Below are 22,159 nucleotides of genomic sequence, written 5' to 3'. Positions count from 1 at the left end.
TCACAAGGGTGACAAAGGAGTGAAGCCTCGGGGGTCGGTGTCACCGTCCGGAAACCTGCATACTGGGTGCAAGCACCGAGTGTGACGCCCGTGAGGCAGGCATGCCCGGCTGCCAAGAGTCACCCCAACAGGGGGTGGCTGGGGGCTTGCAGGGGTGACGGGGCGCAGTGAGGAGAGGATCCCCCGGGAGGAGGGAACAGTCCCTCCGCCCCCGAGGGCCTCACCGGTGCTCGTCAGCGAGCGGCTCCCGCGGGCGCGGCGCGGATGGAGGAGGGTGAGGCTGAGGGGCGTCCCCGCTGCCAGTCCTGCCGCGGGACCTGAGAGGGGCCGACGGGGATCCCGCGGATGAGCCCCGGGGAGGGGGACGGTGTTTGCGCCTCGCTGTTTGCTCCCAGAGCTGTCGGGAAAGAATCGTCTTCTGCAGGATAAAGTCCCTGTCTGCGCGAGTAAATTGCCCGTGTCCAAAGTCTACTGGCAGGAGACTGCCTGCTGCAATCTCCGCGAGAGGGATGACTTTTACAATATATGGGCTGAATTGCAAATAAGTTACTAATAAGCCGCTTTGGCGTAAGAACGGCTCTATGCATTATTTCCTAAGATCTGTTTATTTGCAAGTATTTCTCTCTTTCTTTTCTTTCGAAAAAAATAAAATAATAATTCGTTCGGGCAAATTAAAAAAAAAAAAAGTACAGAAGTTAATATTTAGACATTCACACTATTAAGTAATAGAGCTATAAACTCCCAAATACGGCACTTTCATTTTACTTAACAATAGATAACACAACAGCGACAGTGAAACAGGCCAAACAAAAGCGATCACCAAAATTGTTGTGACAGTACAATTACCCGGCTACGAAATTTATTCAATATGCGTTACCATTGCATTGACACAGCAGGAAAAAAAAGCCCAAAAGTTCAGAGAATAATACAACAAGGCAGGAGGTATTTGGAAAAAAAAAAAAAGGATTTATTTTGAAATACGTTTTTAAGAGATACTTTGCCTCCCCGATTAGTTATCGATGTGCATTTGACAAGACGATACGAAACAAACAAACAAAGAAAACCACATTCTGTACAGAGCTCTAAAATGAGCCGCGAGTATCTACAAGATGAGCTTTACGCTTGGGTGTGGGTTGGAGAGGGGCCCGATCCTGCAGTCCACACTCTCTAAACGAGTTTCGCAGACGTGTGTGGTAGGAAAGCTTGGCCCCGAGTCTGCGTGTGTGTGTCTCCGGGTGCGTGTGTGGGTGGGTGTCTGTGAGTTCCTACAATACAGTTCTGAAGTAAAATGAGCAAGTTGGAGCTGCCGGAGTGGGCGCGGGTCCCTGGCTGCTCTAGAAGTCCTGCCGCGGGGTGTGAGTTAGACTGTGCCGCCGTAGATCACAGTTTCGCCTGAACACTTTGCCGCACTGCTCACAGTTGTAGGGCTTGATGTCTGTATGGGTAAGAAGGTGAGTTTTCAGATTACTTCTTTGATTAAAGGTTCTTCCACATGTGGGACATTTGTGTGGAGATTCCTGTTCAGATTTGAAGCAAGCAAAGGATTAATCCTTCACAAACTACCCTGGTTTAACGTATTATTGCACTTTTTCTTATCGCAACGCACGACTTGAAATATCGGTGTTGGACACGAACGAGAAGCAGCCTCGGGCGGACGACACACTGCCTGTCTCGCCGTGCCCCAAAAAGTGTGATTTTACAGTTCTCGATTCATGGCATTTCGCGCTCCTGGGACACAGGGACAGCGCCATCCCCCGCGGCGGTCCCGGCGGGCGGGCAGGGAGCTCCGCACCGCACCGCACCGAACCGCGCCGCTCCGCGCCGCCGGGCTCCCCGGCTTGCCCTGCGCCTGCTGCCGCCGAGACAGGGCTGAAGCCCTCAACAAAAAACGCGTCAAAACGCCCGCGTGGACAAAACCAAACCTGGGGCTCGCTCCCCGCCGCCAACCGCGTCCCCGCCGGCTTTAAGGCCATCTCCCGCGGCAGCCGATTTTACGCGGGTCTCCCGCGGCCGCGGAGGTAACCGCCGGCAGCTTCCGTCTCCCGGGGAAGCACGGAGCAGTCAAGTGCTAGAACCCCCTCGCTCCCCTCCGCACTGAGCTCCGTACCCCCGGCAGCCGCCGCCCCCGCCCCACGGTGGGCCGCGCCGGGCCGGGTCCGCGCCAGCGGCAAACGCGCGGAGGAGGCCAGGTAGCGCCGGGCTCACCTGCATGTGTAGGGTTTTGTGAACCGCCAGGGTCCTGGACTGGCAGAAGCCCTTCCCGCACTCCTGGCACTTGAAGGGTTTCTCTTTGGAATGGATGTACCTGGAAGGCAACCCGAGGGGTGAGCGGTGCTGCCGAGAGCGCGGGACCACCCGCCGCCGCGCCCCGCTCCCCCAAATCCGGCTCTCCCCAATGTCCCCCACCCTGCTTGTCTCCGCTTCCCCCGTATAATCCCGTTTATTGTTAAACTCCTTTATCGGTTCAAAACATTTGCAATAATTCGTATTGAGGCGTGATTGCCCTCTCTGGTGACAGATCGGGACAGCATCTGCTCAGGCTGTGGGACCCGAGCCCACTCTCCCTCGAAAGCAGAACGGATCCTTCGTCCGGCGGCCGCGGGCGCCTCTCGGCACCGGCCACGGAGACGGCGGAGGAGGGAGTCGGGAAGTCCCCACCTGCGCCCCATCCTCACACACCACGCGTCAGAAGCACAAGGGCCCCGGGGGCTTCACCCCAGTCCCCCCGATGCGGGTGTCCGTCCCACGCAGAGCGCAGCTTTTGGCTGCCCTGCCTCGGCCGCAGAGCCGGAGCGGGGGTTTTTCCTGCTTCCTTCCGGACTTAGCCCAGAGCTCCAGAGCGGCTGAGCCTCACCCTCCACCTCCCCCCCGGCAACTCCTCCCCGAGCAGCTGCCCACGGCCTGGCCCCGGTCGCCGTGGTCCCTCACCGGTGGTCCCGCAGGTGGTCCTGCCTCCGGAAAGCCTTGTGGCAGATGTCGCAGGTGTAGGGCCGTTCGTCCGTGTGGGTCCGCTCGTGGATGAGGAGGTTGTAGGACTTGGTGAAGTGCCTGCCGCAGAACTTGCAGATGAACTCCTTTTTCGTCTTGGAGGGCAGGCGGCCGCGGGAGGGCTTCCTGTCCGGGGACAGCTTGCTGATGCCCGACAGGGGTGAGGCCAGTCCGGGGCTCAGCTTGGCGAGCTCCCCTATCTTGGGGGGGTCCTCCTGCGTGGCGGCCACGGCCAGGTTGGCAAAGTCAAAGCGAGGCCTGTCCTTGTGCAAGGCTGGGAGGACGTGGGCGATGGCCCCTTGCTTAGGGTGGAAGAGGTGCGTGGCGAAGGGGAGCGCAGGGAAAGGGAAGCGGGAGTCCACCAAGCCCTGGGCGGCCGCCATCTCCGTGATGGTGGAGCGAGTGATTTCATGCACATTGGGGTAGCCCAATGTCCAGTGGTTCATGTGCATGGTTTGTACGGCGCTGAGTCCATACAGACCTTGCAACTGGTCCACAGCTGCGGGGAAGGTGTTCACAGCCTGGAGAAAGGAGTAGTTGGTGAGTTGCAGGGACGGGTGCAGCGGGATGGGGGCTGGAAGAGCTTTGCTTCCCATCTTCCCGGGGCGGGTGCAGGCCGGTGGTGCAGCTGGTGCCTCTGCTGGTCTTTCTAGACGGGGAAAAAATCCTAGGCAGAAAGAGGGAGGAAGGAGGGGAAAGAGAGTTTTACTGAGGGCAGCGTGGTCCCCCTTAGCCGAGGCGAGCGCAGCGGCGGAGCCAGGGAGGGCCAGGCACAGCTCCTTGCTGCGGCCCCAGCGCCCGTAGCCCGGCTGCCACCACCGACCCACCGGCGCGGTCGCTTCGACGGGAGGAGCTAAAGCATTAAGAAAATAATTTAAAAATATAACTTCCAGAAACCTCCACCTCAAATTAAAATAAAAAGGAGAAAACCCAGCGCTGAGCCAACGGAAGGCTCCGCAGATTCAAATTAAACTAATCATGCAAAAATGCACCCGGAACGAAGCCGAAGCCGCTCCGCTCCCCGCCGCTCTGCCACCGTCCCCCTGCAGCGCCCAGCCCGGGCCGTAGCCACCGCGGGGACCCCCGCTCCGACTTGGCCCCCGGCATCGCTCCCACCTTCCGCTTGGCTCCCGCCGGGGCCGAGGTCCCGACCCCGACCCCTCCTGGCTGGGGCCACCCCCGGACGGAGCAGGGTGCTCCCAGGGAGCCAAGGCAGGCCCAGGGGGCCGTGTGTGGGGGTAGAGGGATAAACCCCGCGTTTATCCCAGCTCGGGTGCTTATTTTTCTTCCTTCAATAACAACTCATTTATCAAGATAGCCGAGAGAAAAGGAGCTCCTGCCCCGCACGCACACCTCCTACCCAGCCCCCCGCGCCGCAGGTCCTAAATAAATCCACTTTGCGCTGAGATCCCTTCCAGATGGCCGGGCCTCCCCAAGCAGCCCGCCTTGGCGATCCCATGGGCAGCCAGGAAAGCGGCCGGCCCGGAGACCTCCCCGGCCCGCCGAGGGCTGCCCCGCAGCCGGCTCCGTCCATCCGGGAAGGGCGAGCGCAGCTCCGGCTGGACGGAGCAGTCCGGTCGAGCCCCCCACACCGCCTCCGCCGTCCCCCGGCCGGGGGCTCCGCCGGAGCGGCGAGGTCGTGAGCTAATGAGCGATGTGTGACTGTCAGAGGGTTTCACTCAGCCCATTCAACCGAAACCGCCGGGCCCGCTTCTCCCGCCGCCTGGGGAGACCCCTCGGCGCCCCGGGGGACACGCTGCCCTCTCGCGAGGCAGGGACGCAAGGGCGCAGGGGCAAGCCCCTGCCCTCTCCTTTTGTTGTCTTCCGTGAGGTTTCACTTCAGCAACCAAGAAGCTGCCATTACTCAGAAAATCGGCGCCTCTTCCCCAGCGGAGCGAGAGTGAATGCCGGGGTCTCTCCGGGCCTGTAAACAAGGGTAGGGCCGAGGGTGCCCCAGCACCTCCTGGGATTTGGGTGGAGGGACTGGCAACGCGTAGCCTCCGAAAGAAAAAAAAAGGAGACTTTCCCCCTCAAAAAATCCAAAACGAAAACCCCCAAACCAGAAACAAAAATGAAGGAAACTCTCCGAACACAGAGCGCGTCCCTGGCCCTCCGGGCCGCCGCCGCCCCCCCCAGCCCTCACCGCAGCCACACGGGTCGGGCCGCTCCGCGGGCACCCCGCAGCCTCCGCGTGGAAAGCGACTTTTCGGTAGTTTTCCTAAAATACCTTTCCTCCCCGTTTCTGGCACCGCACTGAATTGACCCTCCGTGGAAAAAAAAAAAAAAAATCGGCAACGAGGTCGGGTGTGAATTGCAGAACTACCCACCCTTGTTGTCTTTCTCCTTGAACAGTGGCTCTCCGGGCTTTCCTCCGCTGCTGCCCATTTTTCTCGTTTGTGATTATATCGAGACTGAGGACAGTGTTATCAATACGAGCTATTATATACGGTGACTTTTTTTTTTTTTTTGACGGGGGGTGGTTATATATAGAGACTTATTTTTAAAGATGTCGTAGTGTGAGTTGTTACTCCCTTTCCGCCAGGAACCGACACAGAGGCAATAAAAATCGCTTTTCGCTGACTGCTACCACGGTTCCTGCCTCCATCCCGGCTGGCTGCAGCTGGGTTTCGGACCCACCGGCTACCAGCAATGCCCGAGGTAGGTGCAGGATTTCTGCAGGGCAGAGCTTCGTCCTTTACAGCTGCGTTTTGCGGCTCTGTGTGGGGATGCACAGCGCTCGCTTTCGTGTAAAAGAACTAAGTTCTAAAAACTATTCCGAACACGACACCCGTATTAAAACACAGAGAATTTTAGAACTACACTGTTGCCTGAACCACGGTACATCTATTAGTATTTGTACTCAGAAGTAACTTTATTGAAACGTATTTTAAAAAAAAAGATCAGAAAGTGTCCTCGCGCGTGATACTAAGGCTACTTAATAATAAGATGTAGAGGGAAAGTCAACCAAAAACGGATGTTACTTAAACCTCGGCACTTCCTTTTCCCTTTCCATTCAGAGCGCTTAATTAAATTAAGCCCAGTGTCTCGGCACTACGCCCCTCTCTACCTGCCCGCCTGCCGCCGACCTGTCTGTCCGGCCGGCGCTGCCCTCCCTCCCTGCCGCTGGCGACGGGGCCGGGGCCGTGCCCTGAAGGCGCCGCTGTCCCTCCCGGAGAACGGGCGGGACGGGGGCATCTCCGCTCCTTGACAGTCACAGCCGAAGCCGCGGCCGCTGCTGCCCGCGCAGGCAGGGATATTACCGCGGACCGAAGACCTCTCCAGCGCAACCCCCGTAGTCCCCGCACGGGCCGGCTCCTCCCCGCGGTGAATCTGGCGTGAAGGACACGGACCGCGAGCCCCGGGAGGCCTCGCACCAACGCGACCGCGGGTGCGGGGGACCCGCAATCCAGCCCCCGGGAGACGCAAACTGAAAGTAAAGCCGGCGGCCCCGTGCTTCCCGCCGAGGGGACACTCCCCTCCCGGGGCACTGCCGCGGCCCCGCCGACGGTAGCGGGCAGAGCGGGCCGGGAGGCCACTTACCTACCGCAGCCGGTGGCTCTTCCCGGGGCAAAGCCGAGGCGGCGGCCGCGGCACCTTCACGGAAACATTAGATCCACAGCAGGGGCGCTCAGCGGCGCCGGGACCCGGCGGCGGCCGGCATGTTGCGGAGGGCTGGGCGGCGGCTTGGAGCTCTGGCTGCGGTGGTCCCGGGGCCCCGGCATAGACCGCCGCCACCCGCCCGCAGCCTCCCGCCTTCGACCCCGGCGAGGCTCGGCGCGAGTCTGAGCCGCCCCCTGCCCGGTCCATCACATTTCAGCGGTGAGTGGCGTGGAGCGCTTGTCCCCGCCCGCCCGCCGCCGCCGGCCCACCCCGCGGCGCGCACAGCCCCGCGCTCGGGGCCGCGCCGCTCCGCCCCGACGGGACGGCACCGCCCCCGGCTCCGGCCCGCCCCGCAGCGCCGGCCCCACTGTTTACTTGTGTTTGGGTAGCAACTGGGTTTTAAAGGAGCAGGACGCCCCCCAGCCCACTTCCCCCCACGTCACCTAAGGTGACTTTTCCCTCCGAGAGCAGCCCGCCGTCCCCCGCACCGCTGTCGGCCGCGGGGATTTGCGGGCTCCCTGCGCCGCACCGCCCGCCTCGGCCGCCCAATGTGTCCCGGCCAGTGTGACACACTCGGAGCAAGTTGCTTGAATACCTAAAATAACTCCCCCAAACCCAGAGCGTGGGGGTATGTGGGCGCTCAGGTCTTCGAGGGGACCTGTAGGTGCAGGTAACACTCAGGTCCAAACCGCTCACTGGCCGTCGGGTCGGGTCTCCCTATGGACTGACACTGCAGCGAGTCGGCTGTGCCCTTTAGCCGCTATTGAGGAGCTTAGAGGCAGATGCAGAAGGAAAACTGAGTCGGAGGTACCCCCATGGCCGTGACTAAGCACACAATCCCTACCTGGAACAGACAAATAGTTTCGAGAGCAGTTTCGATTTATTACCAGGGAATTTACTGCTAAATGTGGCCTCTGTGACCCTCTTCGAATTTATCGTTTAAAGAACTATATTCATTTTCCTCGTTAGCTGTGATACGGTCGGTTGCATACAGAGAATTCGGGTTGAATTTTTATCTGTAACGTTATCTTGTTCTGTGCATTACTTAAATCACATGTATGAGAAACGTATAATCTGGATCGGAGATTGGAGAAATATAAAAAAATACAAGAAATTACATTTTAAAACAGCTTTGAAAGATTTTCAAGGTCGAGTCAGTGCGGCTTAATTCGAGCCGGCGGAAGAGGAGAGGACACAAGTGACAGCTGAATCGGGATTATTTTTTTTTACCTTTTAGTGTAAAGTAGGGGGGGGGGGGGAAACTTAAAAAAAACAAAACAACAACAACAACAAAAAACACAAACAAACAAACAAAAAGGGGGAACAGGAGTGGGCAGAGGAAGGTTTGGAGGTGTCCCTTAGCAGGGCAGCGCAGACGAGACTGTCGCTTGTTGCAGCCCGCGGCTGCCGCTCGGACTGTTTTTCGTTTCTTTTCATAAAGTTCTTTTTCGAAAATGCCCTATTCTAAGTTCCAGTCACCCTAACTAAATACTCTCTCGTCTGTCGGGCAGTGAAGACACCGAGGTTCACAATTCCGGGAGAAGGAGCGATCTCTCCGGGCCGGGTGCGAAGCGGATGCAGGCGGCCGCGGGAGCCTGCGCGGGGCGAGGACTCGCCGGCCACGGCCGGGCTGGGGGGCTCCGCCACGACCCCAGGGAAGCAGCCGCATGCCCTCGCTATTTTGTTTTCTCGAGCGAGGCCGCACATTTAAATAACGAAGTGGAAAGGGAACTTTTCAGTCCCATTTTCCGTCCCGCTCTATTGCTTTGTGGATGCCAAGGAGGACCCTCCCCGTGGACACAAGGATCGGAGGGGGCTCTCTAGGGACAACCATAATTTCTTGTCCTTTACTGTAAGGAAAAATAAGCCACAGTTGCTGGGGGCGGGGGAGGAGAGGTGGAAGGAAACCCCCACAACCAAACCCAAATAACAAAATAAAAAACAAAACAAACGTCCTAAAACCCAAACCGACCAGCCAACGAAAAAGCCTCAAAGCAGAGGGAACTGAGGAGGGGGCTGGAGCGGCGCTGAGCCGCCCTCCGGGCTGTCGGCTTCCCGGCCGCACGTGGTACGTTTCGGCGGGGAATCCGCGCTCTCCCGCTATCCGCAGCGTGCGGCAGCCCCGCACGTCAGGGAGAGCCCGGTGTCCCCGGCGAGCAGCCGCCCGACCCGGTCCGCAGGTGCGCGGCCAGAGCTGGCGGCGAGACCCGTCGGTATCGCCGTGCCGACCGGCGCCTCCGCACCCGCCGAAACCTGGGTTCTCTAAGACATCGAGGGGCTCCACGGTAGCCGATACGTGTCGAGAAAGGTGACACCACCGGGGGCACAGGCCGCGGGGTCCTGCCGGAGCCCTGCGCTCCCGTGTCACCCATCCGCGTCCACACCGGACGGGCCCCTCCCGCCCCACGGCCTCGCCGCCCTGTGCGCGGGGCCGGCACTGACGGCCACCACACGGCCTGCGGGGCACGGGCGGTCCCGGCCCGGGCAGGTGTCCTGCTCGGCTTCGCCAGAGTCCTCCGCCCCGCTGTTCCCGGGACGGGCGCAGGGCGCGGCGGGACGAGGGGGCGGCCGGGAGCCCGCAGCTCCGCGCCCGGCAGCGCGGCGGTGGCCTGCGGTGCTGCAGCGCCCCCTGGAGGCCGGCGCGGCGCCCTGCCCGCTCCGCCCGCCGCCGACACCGGCTCCGCACCCGCGGGGCTTGTTGCGGCGGCGGGACCGGCGGCACCGGGCGCGGAGCTGCCCCCCACACCGCCCGTGAGACGGGGCAGTGGTGCCCCGAGGAGCAGGGAAAGCAGCAGCGCTCTGCTAGGGCGCCCGAGCGCGCACCACGCGCTGCCGGCTCCCATCCGCGTGTCCCGCCGATGCTGACACCGCCGCGGTCATCTCAGCCTCCCCCCCCTTTTTTTTTTCCCCTTCAAAAACATATCCGAAGCGCTGGACTCCGTCCGGGGGAGCAGGGAGATAGGCAGTATTTGTTGTCCCTGTGAGGAAGAGATTACAGCAGTTCCTCCGCTGGCAGTGCAGCTCGGGGCAAACCTTGACCAGCCGCCCGTCAGAAATGCACAGAATTGCATCAGGGAGGCGGGAGAGAATCGCGTCTTGGCGGCAGTGAGGCCCCGCGGGGCAGCTCGGCCGGCCCTTCCGCGGAGCACCGTGCGCGGCTGCGGTGCGCGACGCGCGGATGGAACGGCTCAGACCTGAGCAAACTGCCGCTGCCTGCAGTGGGCGGCTGCGTTCGCTGGGGGTCACACCCCTCTTAAAGTCAGCGGTGTGGGGGGGGAAACATCAGTAGGAGCCGGTGGTGCTCCCAGAGCCAGGGCCGGAGGGAGAAGGGGCGTCCGGGAATACAGTCGACGTGGCCGGTGTTGCTGCAGCACCGACCCGCGGGAGTTCACGGCGGGCTCCGGCTCATTGCAAAGGCTCTGCTGAGGGAAGGGGCTAGGAAGCGCAGTTCCTGGTGCAGGGCAACCCCACACCCTGGGAGACGCCCCGACGGCTTCCGACGGCCGCTGGCTGGGGACAGCGGTGCCGGTGCGCGCAGGGCAGAGGTGCCACTCGGCAGCCAGCGCGCCCGCGGGCCGGATGCCGCCAGCAGTCAGGCCGGTGCTGCAAACCACTGGGGCTACACAGGGAGGACTTACTTAATATTTTGTTGTTGTTGTTGTTGTTCTTATTTTTAAGGAAAGTGACCGCCTGTCGATTCTGGCATCTGATTCCGCTGGTGTTTCTTGGTGACTAGATCATCACTTACTTCACTCAGATTTATTGGAGTGGAATTTTTTTGTTTCGTTCTTAATGTATCGGTCAGGAAAAGCCAAGGTTTAACAAGCAGGCGCAGGCGGCCTCAGGCGAGTCGCTGGGGGCTCCGGGGGACACTGTCCGTGCAACTCCCGCTCGGCATCTCCCTTTCCGCATCTCAGTCTCGGATCCCCGTAAAACATCGCCGCGATTAATTTCCATAAAAGAAAGCAATTAAGCACTCAACGACCTCAGCGGGCTGGATCTCGGCCGCGTCTCCCACAGGCACGCAACCTCCGCCACCCCCTCGCCCGCGGCCCCTGCCCGCGATCCCCGGCCGCAGGGCTGCCCCCGGGCAGCAGGGAGCGGGGCGACGCCCCGACGCGTCCCCGACGGGCATCACCGTCGCAGCCAGCCCGACGGGTGCCTACTCCTCGCCTGCCCTTCCCTAGGGAGGACCGAGCCACGGGCAGCATTTCGCTCGTCAGCCGTCTCCATGCCCAAACCGCCCTTGGCCGAGGCCAGCTTTGCCGTGCGCACCTCTCGTCCTGCGGAACTTGCGCTCTGTGCCGCGGTGCAATTGCACGGTGCGGACGGTTCGAGGGGCCATGCGGAGGCGGCCGCCGGCACCGCGGGGACCGGGGCGAAGTCACCGCCCGCTGCGGTGTTGCCGCATTGCCACGGGTCCGGGAGAGCCGGGGCGGCCCCGGGGATCCCCGGGGAGCAAAGGCTCCTTGGCGGGGACACAAACTGGCACGGCCGGCCTGCGCCGGAGGGGACGCTCTGCCCGGCCTTGAGGACGGGGATGTCCGTCTCCGGCCGGGGGAACGTCTCTCCTTCCATATGTCCTGACCCGAGGCGAGCCAACCGAGCTGAGCCCAAAACCGAAGACTTTCTCCAGCTCATTCCAGCCTGCTGCCTGCTGATCTCAGGGAAATGGACTTCTCTAGCTTAAAGCATTCCTTTCCCTGCCATCAGCAATGAGATGTTTTTGTGGTGCTTGAAACCAGCAAGTTGTCAAGACATAAAGAAATACAACCTGCCGTACCTTATAACAGTTTTGTTTAAGCAACCATTTGGCTAAAGTCCCTCCTGCCGTCAGCACCGAAACCCTGAGCCGAGTTGCTGCCTGCAGCCACTGTTGGAAGTACGGACACCCATCGCACACTAGTGAGCCCTTCCTTGTCTCTCTGTACCTCACCACCCATCCCGAGCTGAGCCTTGGGACTGCAAAGGGTTCGCAGGCTGACAGGCTTTCATTATCTCTGGTGGCTGCGTGTTACCTGGCTTGGTAGACGTGCCAAGTACCAGCTCGCGAGGTGGAGGTTGGTGGGGCTTCAGGGCCGCCTGCCTGCTGCACAGACATGGGCTTGTATGCTTCTCTCCTGGGAAAAGGGGGATTCCAGGCACCGATGAAGCTCTGCAGCTGACTCAGGCTGGGAGGATTGTGAAGTTTGCTAACTGCAAACCAACTGTTGGGGGGATATCTAAAGAGAAATACTGTATAAAAGCAATAAATTGATTTAAAAAATGCAGTTGTACGTTTGGTCGCATGCCTCGTAACTCACCTAGGACATGAGAACTCCAAGGCAGCAGAGAACTGGCCCCATACATCTTATCCTCTGGCATATATTAAATAACTCCATTTCCTTTTAGGAACTTTTTGTGTCCCAGTGAAAAACTTTATTTTCACAAGTACAATTAGTGCTATAGGGTGAAAGTCAGCAAACAATAGAAAAGCTCAGAGGGCTTTTTCCAGTTGTAAACATGCAAAATCCATATGGTCATTAGATATATATGTGGGCTAGGCACTGATTTGTTTATGCAAGCCTGATGCTTATGATACTCTTAAACCGGGACTATTCTGTCCAATGTATGTACACTGTAATCCCCTTTTACCTACACTCTCCATGTGTGTTTCCTGTTTTCAGCAAGCATTCTCAATGTGTAAACTGTGGTGAAGGATATGTTATAAACCAGGATACTACAGAGCATTTCAGATATTTTCAGACCGTTACAGGCATGGTGCAAGCATATGCAAATTATCAGTTACAGATCACTTACAGATGTGCATAATGTCTTATTAATCCCTGTGTGTTTTTTCAGTTGTTTGTGGCATCTAATTCAAAGAAAAGGACAATAATGCATGTTACGAAAAGTACCAGCTGTTCCTGGGCAGCCTCACCCCTAGGATGTCCAGTCAAACCTTGTTGATGAAACCCTGCACTTCTTGATAACAACAGTGTCTTTTAAAGTTAAGATATTGAAGATTTCTGAAATACAAGGACATCAAGGGAAAACTTGCCATGGTAAGGCATTTGAAAACTCTTAAAGACACAGCCAAGGCTGGACACAACCCTGTATCTCTATTGGGTATGATCCAAGAATCCACTTAAACTTATGCTTAAGCTCATCACTTCCCAGGGCAGTACTTAAGCAGGTGCTTCAATTTCTTTATATGCCAAAGTCAGTTTTACTACTGGTTTAAAAGATCTCCTCAATCAGGGCCATTATTTTCAGATTGCCTCATAAAAATAAACAAATGAATAAAAGCTTATTAAAAGTTCAAGTGCAATTACCACTCTAGGCAAGATTTTGCATCATGACTGCTTTCATGTCCTTTTTTGTGAGTGAAGTTGTTGTCTGTTTTGACAACCTTGTCTCTGCCTTAAATGTTGGTGTTCCACTCAGCCTCTCCTGCTGGCACTTCATAGCACCAATGTGTGCACCATCCTGTTGGGTGAGAGGACAGGTGCTCCAAGCCAAAGTTTGTGGATGTGATACTGTTACAACTTCAGAGCAGAACAGTTTGGATCTAGCCTGGGGCATGGGAAGAAAAAAACAAACAAACAAACAAACAAAAAACCCTTTTCACCATGACTCTCCACATCCACTATGGAGAAAGGTCAGGACAAGATCACTCTGGAGTACAGAAAGGCTGCAAAGTCAAAGCAACAGCCGAGAATGGGAACGGATCACTTCAAGAGTGCATCTGAGCTGGGCAGGGAGCAGTCAGAAGATTTCCTGGTAAAGAATAAAGAACATTCTTCTACTGTGCCTTGCCTTGCCTTCCCATCCCATCTGTCCCTTCCTGTGAGCTGAGCCCTTCAGGTGACAATATGCACATGCGCTGTGTCATGACAGACAGTCTCTGGTCTCTGAGAATCATGAGTCAGCCAAAAGACAGAAAGAGTGAAAACTTAGGACAACTCTGAGTTGACACCCAGCCGTGGATTTCCACCTTTTTTTCTTATGGACCCCTGTTTTCTGTTCCCGTGGTGATACAAGTCCCCGCTCAGAGGACTGGCATTCCACTTGCTCTCCTTAGTTTCCTCTAACAGACTTCTCAGAAGTATTTGATGGACCTACACAGGCTGGTAAATGGTAGGATGAAAACCAGAGAATGGATGTTTGTCCCGTTTTGTCTGTACTAAATGGCATGTTCCATTTCCTAAGGAGTATCAATGATTATTGCAGATCTGACTTGTTTGCATTAACTATTTCATTTATTTGACTTACTCACACATGATAAGCTGATGAAAACTATTCACTGGTTATGCTGTTCTTTCAAATACCCCTTTGGGAACTGTTTCCATGAAAAAATACAAACCACATTCGTTTTGACACCAGAACTCATTTTAGCGCCAGAGAAGTGCTGAAAGCCAAGGACATTACACTGCAGCAGAAACAGAACTGCCTCAAGGCCTCCTATTTCCAGCCTTTCAGATCAGTGGAGTGGGGAAAGAGATACTGTCAGCCATACTGCAGACTTTCAAGTGTAATACTTATTCCCCTTTTCCACTTAATCTGTTCTGACAATTACCGGTTGTTCAAATGCAACCAGGAGCTTTTTAATGTCACTGTTGTCATGTGTCTGCCTTTCTGAACAGCTGGATGAAGCCCATCTGCATAGGTACAGCACTCTGCTATTTTGGGAGGCTGGGTGCACGCGGAGGGGAGTAGCAGAGACCCGGGGACAAGGCCTGCTTTGAAATGACAGTTTTCCAGGCTGTAGTGGAAGGAAGGATCAATAGTACTTCCAAGACTAGAGGCTTTCAGGAAGCCTAGGACAGTGTCTACTGAGAGTTGCAAGGAAGCCTTCATCATTAACAGAAATGCTCAGGTCAGAGAAGTCAAAGCTGATTATAGTAACTGAAATATATTTTCTGAATCCAAGAAAGGCCCCAGAAGAAGACTCATGAAGCCACCTGAAAGGATTCTTGAACAAAGTGTATCTTGTACTTGAACTCTTTGTGAAACCTGAAAAGAGAGAAGTCTCCATGACTTTGGCCAGAGTGCTTTGTCTAGTGTGGTGTGGTAAGAATTTCTATTGGGAAGAAGCATTAAGTAAATATAATAGTGTGTTTATTTCAGTGAGAGCTGGTTTGAGAGCCAGTCTGTGGCCACAGCAGTATTGCTGACAGTCCTGAGATCTGAAAAGGAGACCACTGATAAAGGTCATTAGCTAAGGTTAAGCAGAGTTAGCCCTGACCTTTCTCCAGTCTCCATGCAGTCAGCTGTTGAGCAAATACAAAATCACAGTTATTACAGAACTCTTAAACAACTACAAAAATGAAACAGAGTGAAGCAGAGTCAAGAGCAGATTTGTTTTATTCAAAGCATAATATTTATAGATGACAGATACTGAAAGGCAGCAGAACTGGTTTTAAGGACCATCCCTGTACCTAGATAGTGGAGGCACACTGAAAAGCATTCTGTCTTTTGAACCACAGTGAGACGTGAATTTAAGTTTTTCAGAAAGAGCATTTTTATTCCCAGAGCTTGATAATTCCTCTGTGTTTGGTAAAGAATATTAGAAATAACCAACTTTTTGTTAGAGTTACAGGTGGAGCCTGAAATGCTAAAAGGCTGTTCAAAGCATCACTTAAGTCTGATCTAGTTCGTCATTAGTCTAATGTTATCTTTTCCCCCCTCAATGGTTTCAAGAAGATATATAAAACCAGACCAGAGCTGATGTTTACTTTTACAGCTAATGGTTCCTCAAATCTATAAGAACTTCTAAGGAGTAGATAAAAGCAGCTGCAGAAGTGATCTAGAAATAAACATCCAGAAGAAAACATAACTGCAATCAAAGTTCCAGCTGTTCTCATCTTAATTCTTATCAGTATTCTGTTTAATCAGGCACATTTTGAAGTCAAAGGCTTAATTCCAACAGCTTTTGTCCATACATACATACATACATACATATATATATGTGTAAGTCCCTTGAAATATTACAGAAGTTCTGTTTCACATCAAAATAGTGTACATTGTCACTGAAATTATTAATTTTCTTTTCCTCATCCCCCATGTTCTCTCTGGGCCCCTCTTTTGCATCTGGCATGTGTACTGATACTCAAGATGACAAATACTGATAACTGCGAAGCTGCAATGCTGCGTGCTTCCATAACGCAAAGCTTAGCCAAAGTTAGTCATTGATTTATGTCCCATATTCTGTTCAACAGCACTAGGTTGTGTTGGTTTTTTTTTGTTATAATTCCATACCTTTAATCCTTGCCACCTTCAACCTAGTGTGTGTCAAGTTTCCACCTTATTGTTGCAGCTGTGGTTTCTTAAAACTAAAGTATGCTTCTCAAAGGCAGTGAGACATTCTTGAGTTTATTCACAGATTTAAATGCTCAGTTGTTCAAAAATGCCTGAACTCATTAAAACGTGGTGGTGTGGGGGTTTTTTTCCCCATAAAATGGTTGATACAGAGGTTTTAAAAAACAAATGAGGGATGTCAGGATGACTGTTTTTATTCAGCTCAAATCTATATAAACTGGGGTACAGAATGTAAGTTCAGCATTTTCTTTAGCAAAGAGGTTATTTACAAAATACACAAGGCAGAGAAAGTTCTCCCACACATAAAAACCCCTCTGCAGGTGTACAGATGAAAGGAAACTAACTCTGCACTGCTTAGGCACCATATTGCTTAGCATGACTCCATGACACACAGTAGGAGACAGCCCACAAAGCAGATTGATTTCAGGAGAGTCTATACGCTTACAAAAAAAAGTTAGAAAATGTTAAGTATTTTTATCACAATCTCACTGTTTTAAGAGAAGTACTCAGCTTCCTGTGCTTTCCCATGGAAAACAAGGCAAGATGCTGTAAATATTCCCCCAAGAGCTTGCAAGAAAGCCCTCCATGTCATCACTGCAACCTCTTTGACAGCTGTCTGTGAAGGATTACTCTTCCTGTAGGTGAGCGGGTGAAAAGGACCATACCTTTGCTTCAGCCATTTCTGGTCAATGTACGGTGCAATAACTTAAACCTGCTTTTATTATCTTTAAAGGCTAAGAGGTTAGTGTTTTCCACCAGAGCAGCTGAGACATGTCCCATTCCAGGAAAAGGCCAAGAAAATAGCTAGAGAAGTAACAACTTAAACCACTGCAAAAAATCTGCCAGAGGACATCTGTCAAAGCCCAAAGAGTTCCAGTTATGTATGATTTCATTTGATCCCAGAGGTTAAATAATGTACAGGAAAGATTTAATAATGTTACGCAGATTATGTGTGGAAATGTAAAAGGAACCAAATACAATGCCAGTTTGAAAAATCTTCATGTGCTATTATTGCTGCACAGTCCGACAACACAGCTTGAGCAATAGACTGTGATAATAAAATTAAAAGTTAAAATATTTAATCAGGTGAGACTATTTGATTAAAAAAAGAAAAAAGAAAAAAAAAAGAAAGATTACTTAATATTTTCTGTCTGCCAGGAAATTATCAGTGGAGAGAGCCCCATTTCTGTTTCCACCACATCAGTTCCATTGCCATGTGAAAACCTGATAGTGAAAACATGGTAACCAAGGATTGCTGCTCACAACATTTCCAAATGCCAGTCCAAAGGAGGCTTCAGCTATTAAAAGAAGAAGAAAAATGAATGGCCCTCAGCTATATCTGCTTGCAAGTTTGAGTTATGACATCTGACTGAATCAGAATTGCTGAACTACAGGTAGGGCCCCTTTTTGACAAGACACTTCTAGAAACAGTAATTTCTGGCAGAGAGAGGGAAAAGGCAGCTGGAAGGGTGATGTGAATGGCCACCACAGGATCTGCCAAATGATATCTGTCAAATCTTCTGGCAGTGTAATGCTCCAGTGCCATGTGACACTATTTAAATACCAGCAAAGGAGGGACTATTAGACAGGATACTTAGCCAGGATGGCCATGGGCCTCATAATCAAAAAAACAACCTGAAAGAAGAAGCAAATGGATCCTATCTGGTAATACCTGAAAACTTTTGTGCAGATTCTTACGGAAGAAGTGAGTGTAATATTTCCTAGATTTCTTGAGGCTGGCACTTGTGGTGGTCTTTTCTTTGGCTGGTGCTTTTATGTCCCTTGGGATAGCAGTTATAGTTTTAGCAGCTGAAAACTTATGCTCACCAGTTTTTTTTTTCAGTGGAAGGATGTAGGACTTTTCCTTCCAAGGTTGGGTCTTTATTTGCAGGGAGTTCCAGCAGGTTTCTTAGGTTTCTCATTTCCTCCTGCTATTTCTGCTCTCATCTGTTTAGCAAATGGCCACCATAATGTTAAGCTTATCTAATGGCCAGGCCTCCAGCTGGAAGGATGCCAGCACTGTTCTGAAAATCAGTCATCTGTAAGCATTCAGAGGAGATGGCCATCACCTTCTCCCTGAACCTCAAACATAAAACTTCCCCGATAAGCACATATGCCAATGCCATGAAAAGCAAAAGGTTAGTCTTAAAACACTTTAACCAGCTTCTTTGGGTGACACTCAGACACTCTGCTGAATTAATCTCACTCTACAAATAATAAATCCTTTTTTTTTTTTTAGAGTGTTTGGAAAAGATACTGGTTGCACGTATACATATTAAAGAGTGAGCATCTCCATGATGGCTTCACTACGAACTTAGGTTCTCCTTATTTTGTTAATAGTGGTCCTTTTCTCCCTCACTGGCAGGGTGTAGTCCAGGTCCATCTGCTCCTGACTTTTGAATATCAGCATGGCCATGGCAGTTTCTACCATTAGTGACACTTAAGGGCTTTGTCATAATTCCTGCTCAGAAAAGTGGCAAGGGCAGAACAATTTTCTTTTCCTTGGTAAGGGGAAGTCTGCAAAAATGCAAAATTTGTTTTAGGACTTTATGTGCAAATGTACACAGAGGACAAAAATGTAATAAATTTTGCTGTGGACTCAGTGAGTTCTGGATTTTATTCAAAATGAGTAATTCAGTAGGAGTACTGGGTCTCCAATTTAGAAATTTGAGAAGCCTAAAAAACTACCCAGCGTCTGCAGAAGACACTCTGAGGACACAACATGTAGCAATAAAGACTGATATAAGAGCTAACAAGCTTAATCTTGCAAAAGGAAAATCAGGAGTTTGTTGTAATAACGTTTATTTACTTAAGAACAGAGAAGAAAACGCTGAGAGCAGCCCCCACAGAAGAGCCAACTCTGTAGGAACGGGGGGGTCTGTGTGGAAAAATCATCCCTCATTCAGACTTCTGCTTCCCCAGAAAGAAAGAATTATGGGAAGAAGGAATTTCTGTCTCTTTGTGGGAGACAGAAAAAACAGGCCCAAAGTAGGAAACTGCAGTGTGAAGACACCTGCAACACAAGAGCCTACCCTCTGTAGTAACCTTGTTTGGGAAAGAGCTGACAACAGGAAGAGAAAATCTGCTGTTTGCTGCTATGTCTGTCCGAAGGGCTGGTTCAACCAGTGCTGAGACAGAGGGACCTCCTGAGAGCCTCCTGGGAAAAGAGTGTTTCCCAGCTTCCAGGGATCTCGCTGCCTCTGCGCTGTGGGATCTGCTACTGCCCACAGTGGGAAGGCTGCTGAGTCAGCCGCTGAGCATCAAACACTTCCCACTCTGGTATACCAGAGGATGCAGGGAGCAGAGGGGCAGGAATGCATGACAGACCTAGAGGAGGTATCATAGTAGGCAAGGTAAAAGCCTTTCTGGAAGAGCAAATGTTATGGTTTGACTCAGCTTTGGCTCAAACCAGAACAGAAAAAAGGAAGTCATACACTTAGTATTGTTTTATTAGACTACATAACATATAGCTTAGCTTACTGATTTTTACCAAATAAGAACTTATTTAGGAGCAAGCTATATTTAAGTGACTTTAGAATAAACTAAGCTTAATAAATGTATAGGTACAACCTGGCACAGTTCTAGGGTTGTCAACTGGCAACTTACATGGGCTGTGGGTCTGTCCCAGCACAGTCATTTGTTGATCAAACAAACTTTCTTAAGGCTGAGGAATCCAAACAACAGCAATGAGGCTCTCTCAAGCTCCGAATTTGTGTGATAAGGTCCTGTGCTATCCTTCCTGTTCTAGGACTAAGACAAACAAACAAAAAAAAAAATAGAATTTCTGGAATCCATTGCATTTCTGAAGAGTATTACAAATTAGACTGCAAGTGATTATTATCACAGGCATACCACTTTAGAACAGACTTCCTAGAAACAAAGCAAGTTTGGGGAAAATCTCTCCAACAATTCCCCCCCCCATTACTGTAAGACACCTGTTCTTAAAACACTTTTTTTTTTTTTTTTTTTAAGTGGAAGTCACCCCAGCTGAATTAAATTTGTTTCCCTTGGGCCTGCATTTTCTTTAGCCAACGCAACAGCTGCACCATGTGGAGATGAGCCACAAGAAGTGTAACAACACATGTTTGTGATTGCTGTATCAGCTTTGGCAGATTTAAGTGCAGAGGTCTTTAGCTGCCTTCTATTAGGGAGCCAGTTTTACAATATATACAACATCTTGCAAAGTAGTAGCAATAATATATATAGTTTTATGTATTTCTTGTACATGCTGGTACAGTAAAACCAGAAAGGGTTGGACTATTACTTATACCTATAAATATTGTATTAAGCACAAACATTTTCTTTTGCATGTAAAAGTAGGAACAGAACAGGAAGATGGGTTAATGACAATAAAATCCCCTGAGACCTGTGTGTGAGCTGCTATCCAGTCCTACAGAGACACTCAACTATTCAAAATGTGCAGTAACCCAGCTATTTCAAAGCTGCAGTAAATTTAATCTCTCCAAGAAACTGCTGAATTCCTGGAAAATAATGCATAATCTTGGTTCAGCGTGCCTTTTTTTTTTTTTTTTTTCTCCCCCTCATTTCAAGAACAGGTGCCAAAAACTGGTCGTGTGGAGCCTAATTCAATATACTTTAGAACACAGTTTTAAAATCTGCTTTTGAGGCATTTGATTAAGAGCTGTTGAGTATCCACACCCGTACAAATGAGGTACTTGTTTTTGAAAGACCATTTGGAAAGGTCAAGATAAATGTCAATAATACAGCATAGAGTAAAGCTCTTGTGTTTATAATGTGTTGTTCCTGTTACTTTATGTATAACTGGTGCTGTGTTGTGGATATTCTAACACAGTTGTGTGACTTCAATCTTACTACACATTTTCACTTGGAATTGCTATACCATTGCCTATTGTATAATATCCAATGCATCTTATATATTGATGTTGTAATGCATTATACATTAGTATTCAAGACATATTATACAACAATGCATAAACGTCCCTGTGCTGTCTGAACAGCAGATTTTCCCACTGTCTAAAATTTCACATGCTTAGTATTATTCCACAATAAGGGGACCACTTCTACACAGTTTATCTTCTCTGACTGCATCATTTCTAATCAAATGAACCTACGACATATTACTAAGAGGTTATGTTAAATAAATGGTAGCGTCTAATGTGATCTGCCTTCAGTTCTGACCTTTCCTCCATCCTCCTGGGAGATGAATCAGGCTGAGGATGAAAACACCAATCAAGCAAAAATCTGCATTTATATTCACACTCCCATTAGACAGGACTCTTCTTTGAGAACTGTTCCCTGAAGCAGTATATTTGAAAGAAACACTCTGTTGATGTTAACAGATTTTGGACCAGGTCCTAGAGACAGTCTGCCTAGTTTGAACTGCACAGATCAGGGATTTACTATCTATTAATCTTATTGAAGGAGGGAGACAATATATATTAAAACATGTAGTTTGGCTTTTTCTTCTATTTCAGTTTTTCATTGTTTTACCTAGTACTCAAATTAGCACATTCATTTTTAAATTAGTTTTAAGGAATTTAAGCTGTGTATTGTTAATCCAGTAAGAGCAGCTTAATACCACCAGTGCAACAAATTAGGTCATGGAACTACAGAAGAGCTCAAGGATGAAGCAATAAAAGTTGTGTACCAGCCAGTTCAAGGTTACACAAAAACATTAAGCTCTCTCTTGTTTAGAAGACATTGAAATGTGATATATGAACACAAAAGAAGTAATGTCTTTAAATCCTAAAATTATTAGCAGTTTTACTCTGTAGGGATCTATGGGAGGAGATGGACTCCACCCTGAGAAAGATAAAAGACCTCAGTTTTCTCAACTGGAAGGAGTGATTCATTTTAGGTGGAAGTGGTATGCATATGATATTCCTCATGTGGTAAATTAACTGTTTCCATTAAGAAAGCTCCTAACATATGGAATTACTCTATTTTCCTACACTCCGCAGATAAAATTATACCACCCAAACATTTTCTTTTTGCCTAGGTAAAAGTAGGCAGTGTTGAGGACTGTTGATAAACTCTGTTTTTGCTATTAAATAAATCCATTTATCTTCCACTGGCTTTATGCTTTCAACTAAGAAAACTAAATTTTAGTGAAGGAATAGTGGAAAAAATTTAGGTCTTGAATTTAATGGGGTTCATTAGGTCTGTAGATAGCAACTTGCTTCATGTTTTGCTGAGTTTGTATAGCCTACCCTATGTACACTTGGTCACTTCTAAGTTTCGTTTTCAGCAGGAAGTTCCTTTGCTCAGTAGTGACAGTAGTTTAGGTACT

The 22,159-nt window shown here is 50.8% G+C and overlaps 2 protein-coding genes and 1 long non-coding RNA gene across 5 annotated transcripts in view; 1 reads left to right on the top strand and 2 right to left on the bottom strand.

Annotated features, from left to right (window-relative positions):
* RIDA (reactive intermediate imine deaminase A homolog) overlaps nucleotides 1-22,159 on the top strand; it is a 959,578-nt gene that overhangs the window by 611,508 nt on the left and 325,911 nt on the right. The window lies entirely within an intron of this gene.
* On the bottom strand, nucleotides 587-6,786 carry OSR2 (odd-skipped related transciption factor 2). Of its 3 annotated transcripts, none has more exons than XM_051610168.1 (4): nucleotides 6,529-6,786; nucleotides 2,929-3,655; nucleotides 2,206-2,305; nucleotides 587-1,517 (listed from the first exon to the last, which is right to left on the bottom strand). In XM_051610168.1, exons 2-4 carry the CDS (start codon nucleotides 3,582-3,584, stop codon nucleotides 1,335-1,337), a joined length of 939 nt encoding a protein of 312 aa, XP_051466128.1. In that variant the 5' UTR covers nucleotides 3,585-3,655; nucleotides 6,529-6,786; the 3' UTR covers nucleotides 587-1,334. The 3 variants fall into 3 exon arrangements, with proteins under 3 accessions (XP_051466128.1, XP_051466126.1, XP_051466127.1); XM_051610166.1 differs by lacking the exon at nucleotides 6,529-6,786 and adding an exon at nucleotides 5,316-5,408; XM_051610167.1 differs by lacking the exon at nucleotides 6,529-6,786 and adding an exon at nucleotides 5,316-5,408 and having other exon boundaries at nucleotides 587-1,435.
* LOC127380727 (uncharacterized) lies at nucleotides 14,917-19,632 on the bottom strand. Its single transcript, XR_007888565.1, has 2 exons — nucleotides 19,495-19,632; nucleotides 14,917-18,405 (listed from the first exon to the last, which is right to left on the bottom strand). It is a non-coding gene; the product is annotated as an uncharacterized LOC127380727 (long non-coding RNA).

Source organism: Apus apus, chromosome 2 (genome assembly GCF_020740795.1).
Source record: "Apus apus isolate bApuApu2 chromosome 2, bApuApu2.pri.cur, whole genome shotgun sequence".
Lineage (NCBI taxonomy): Eukaryota > Metazoa > Chordata > Aves > Apodiformes > Apodidae > Apus > Apus apus.
This window is presented reverse-complemented; position numbering and strand designations above follow the sequence as displayed.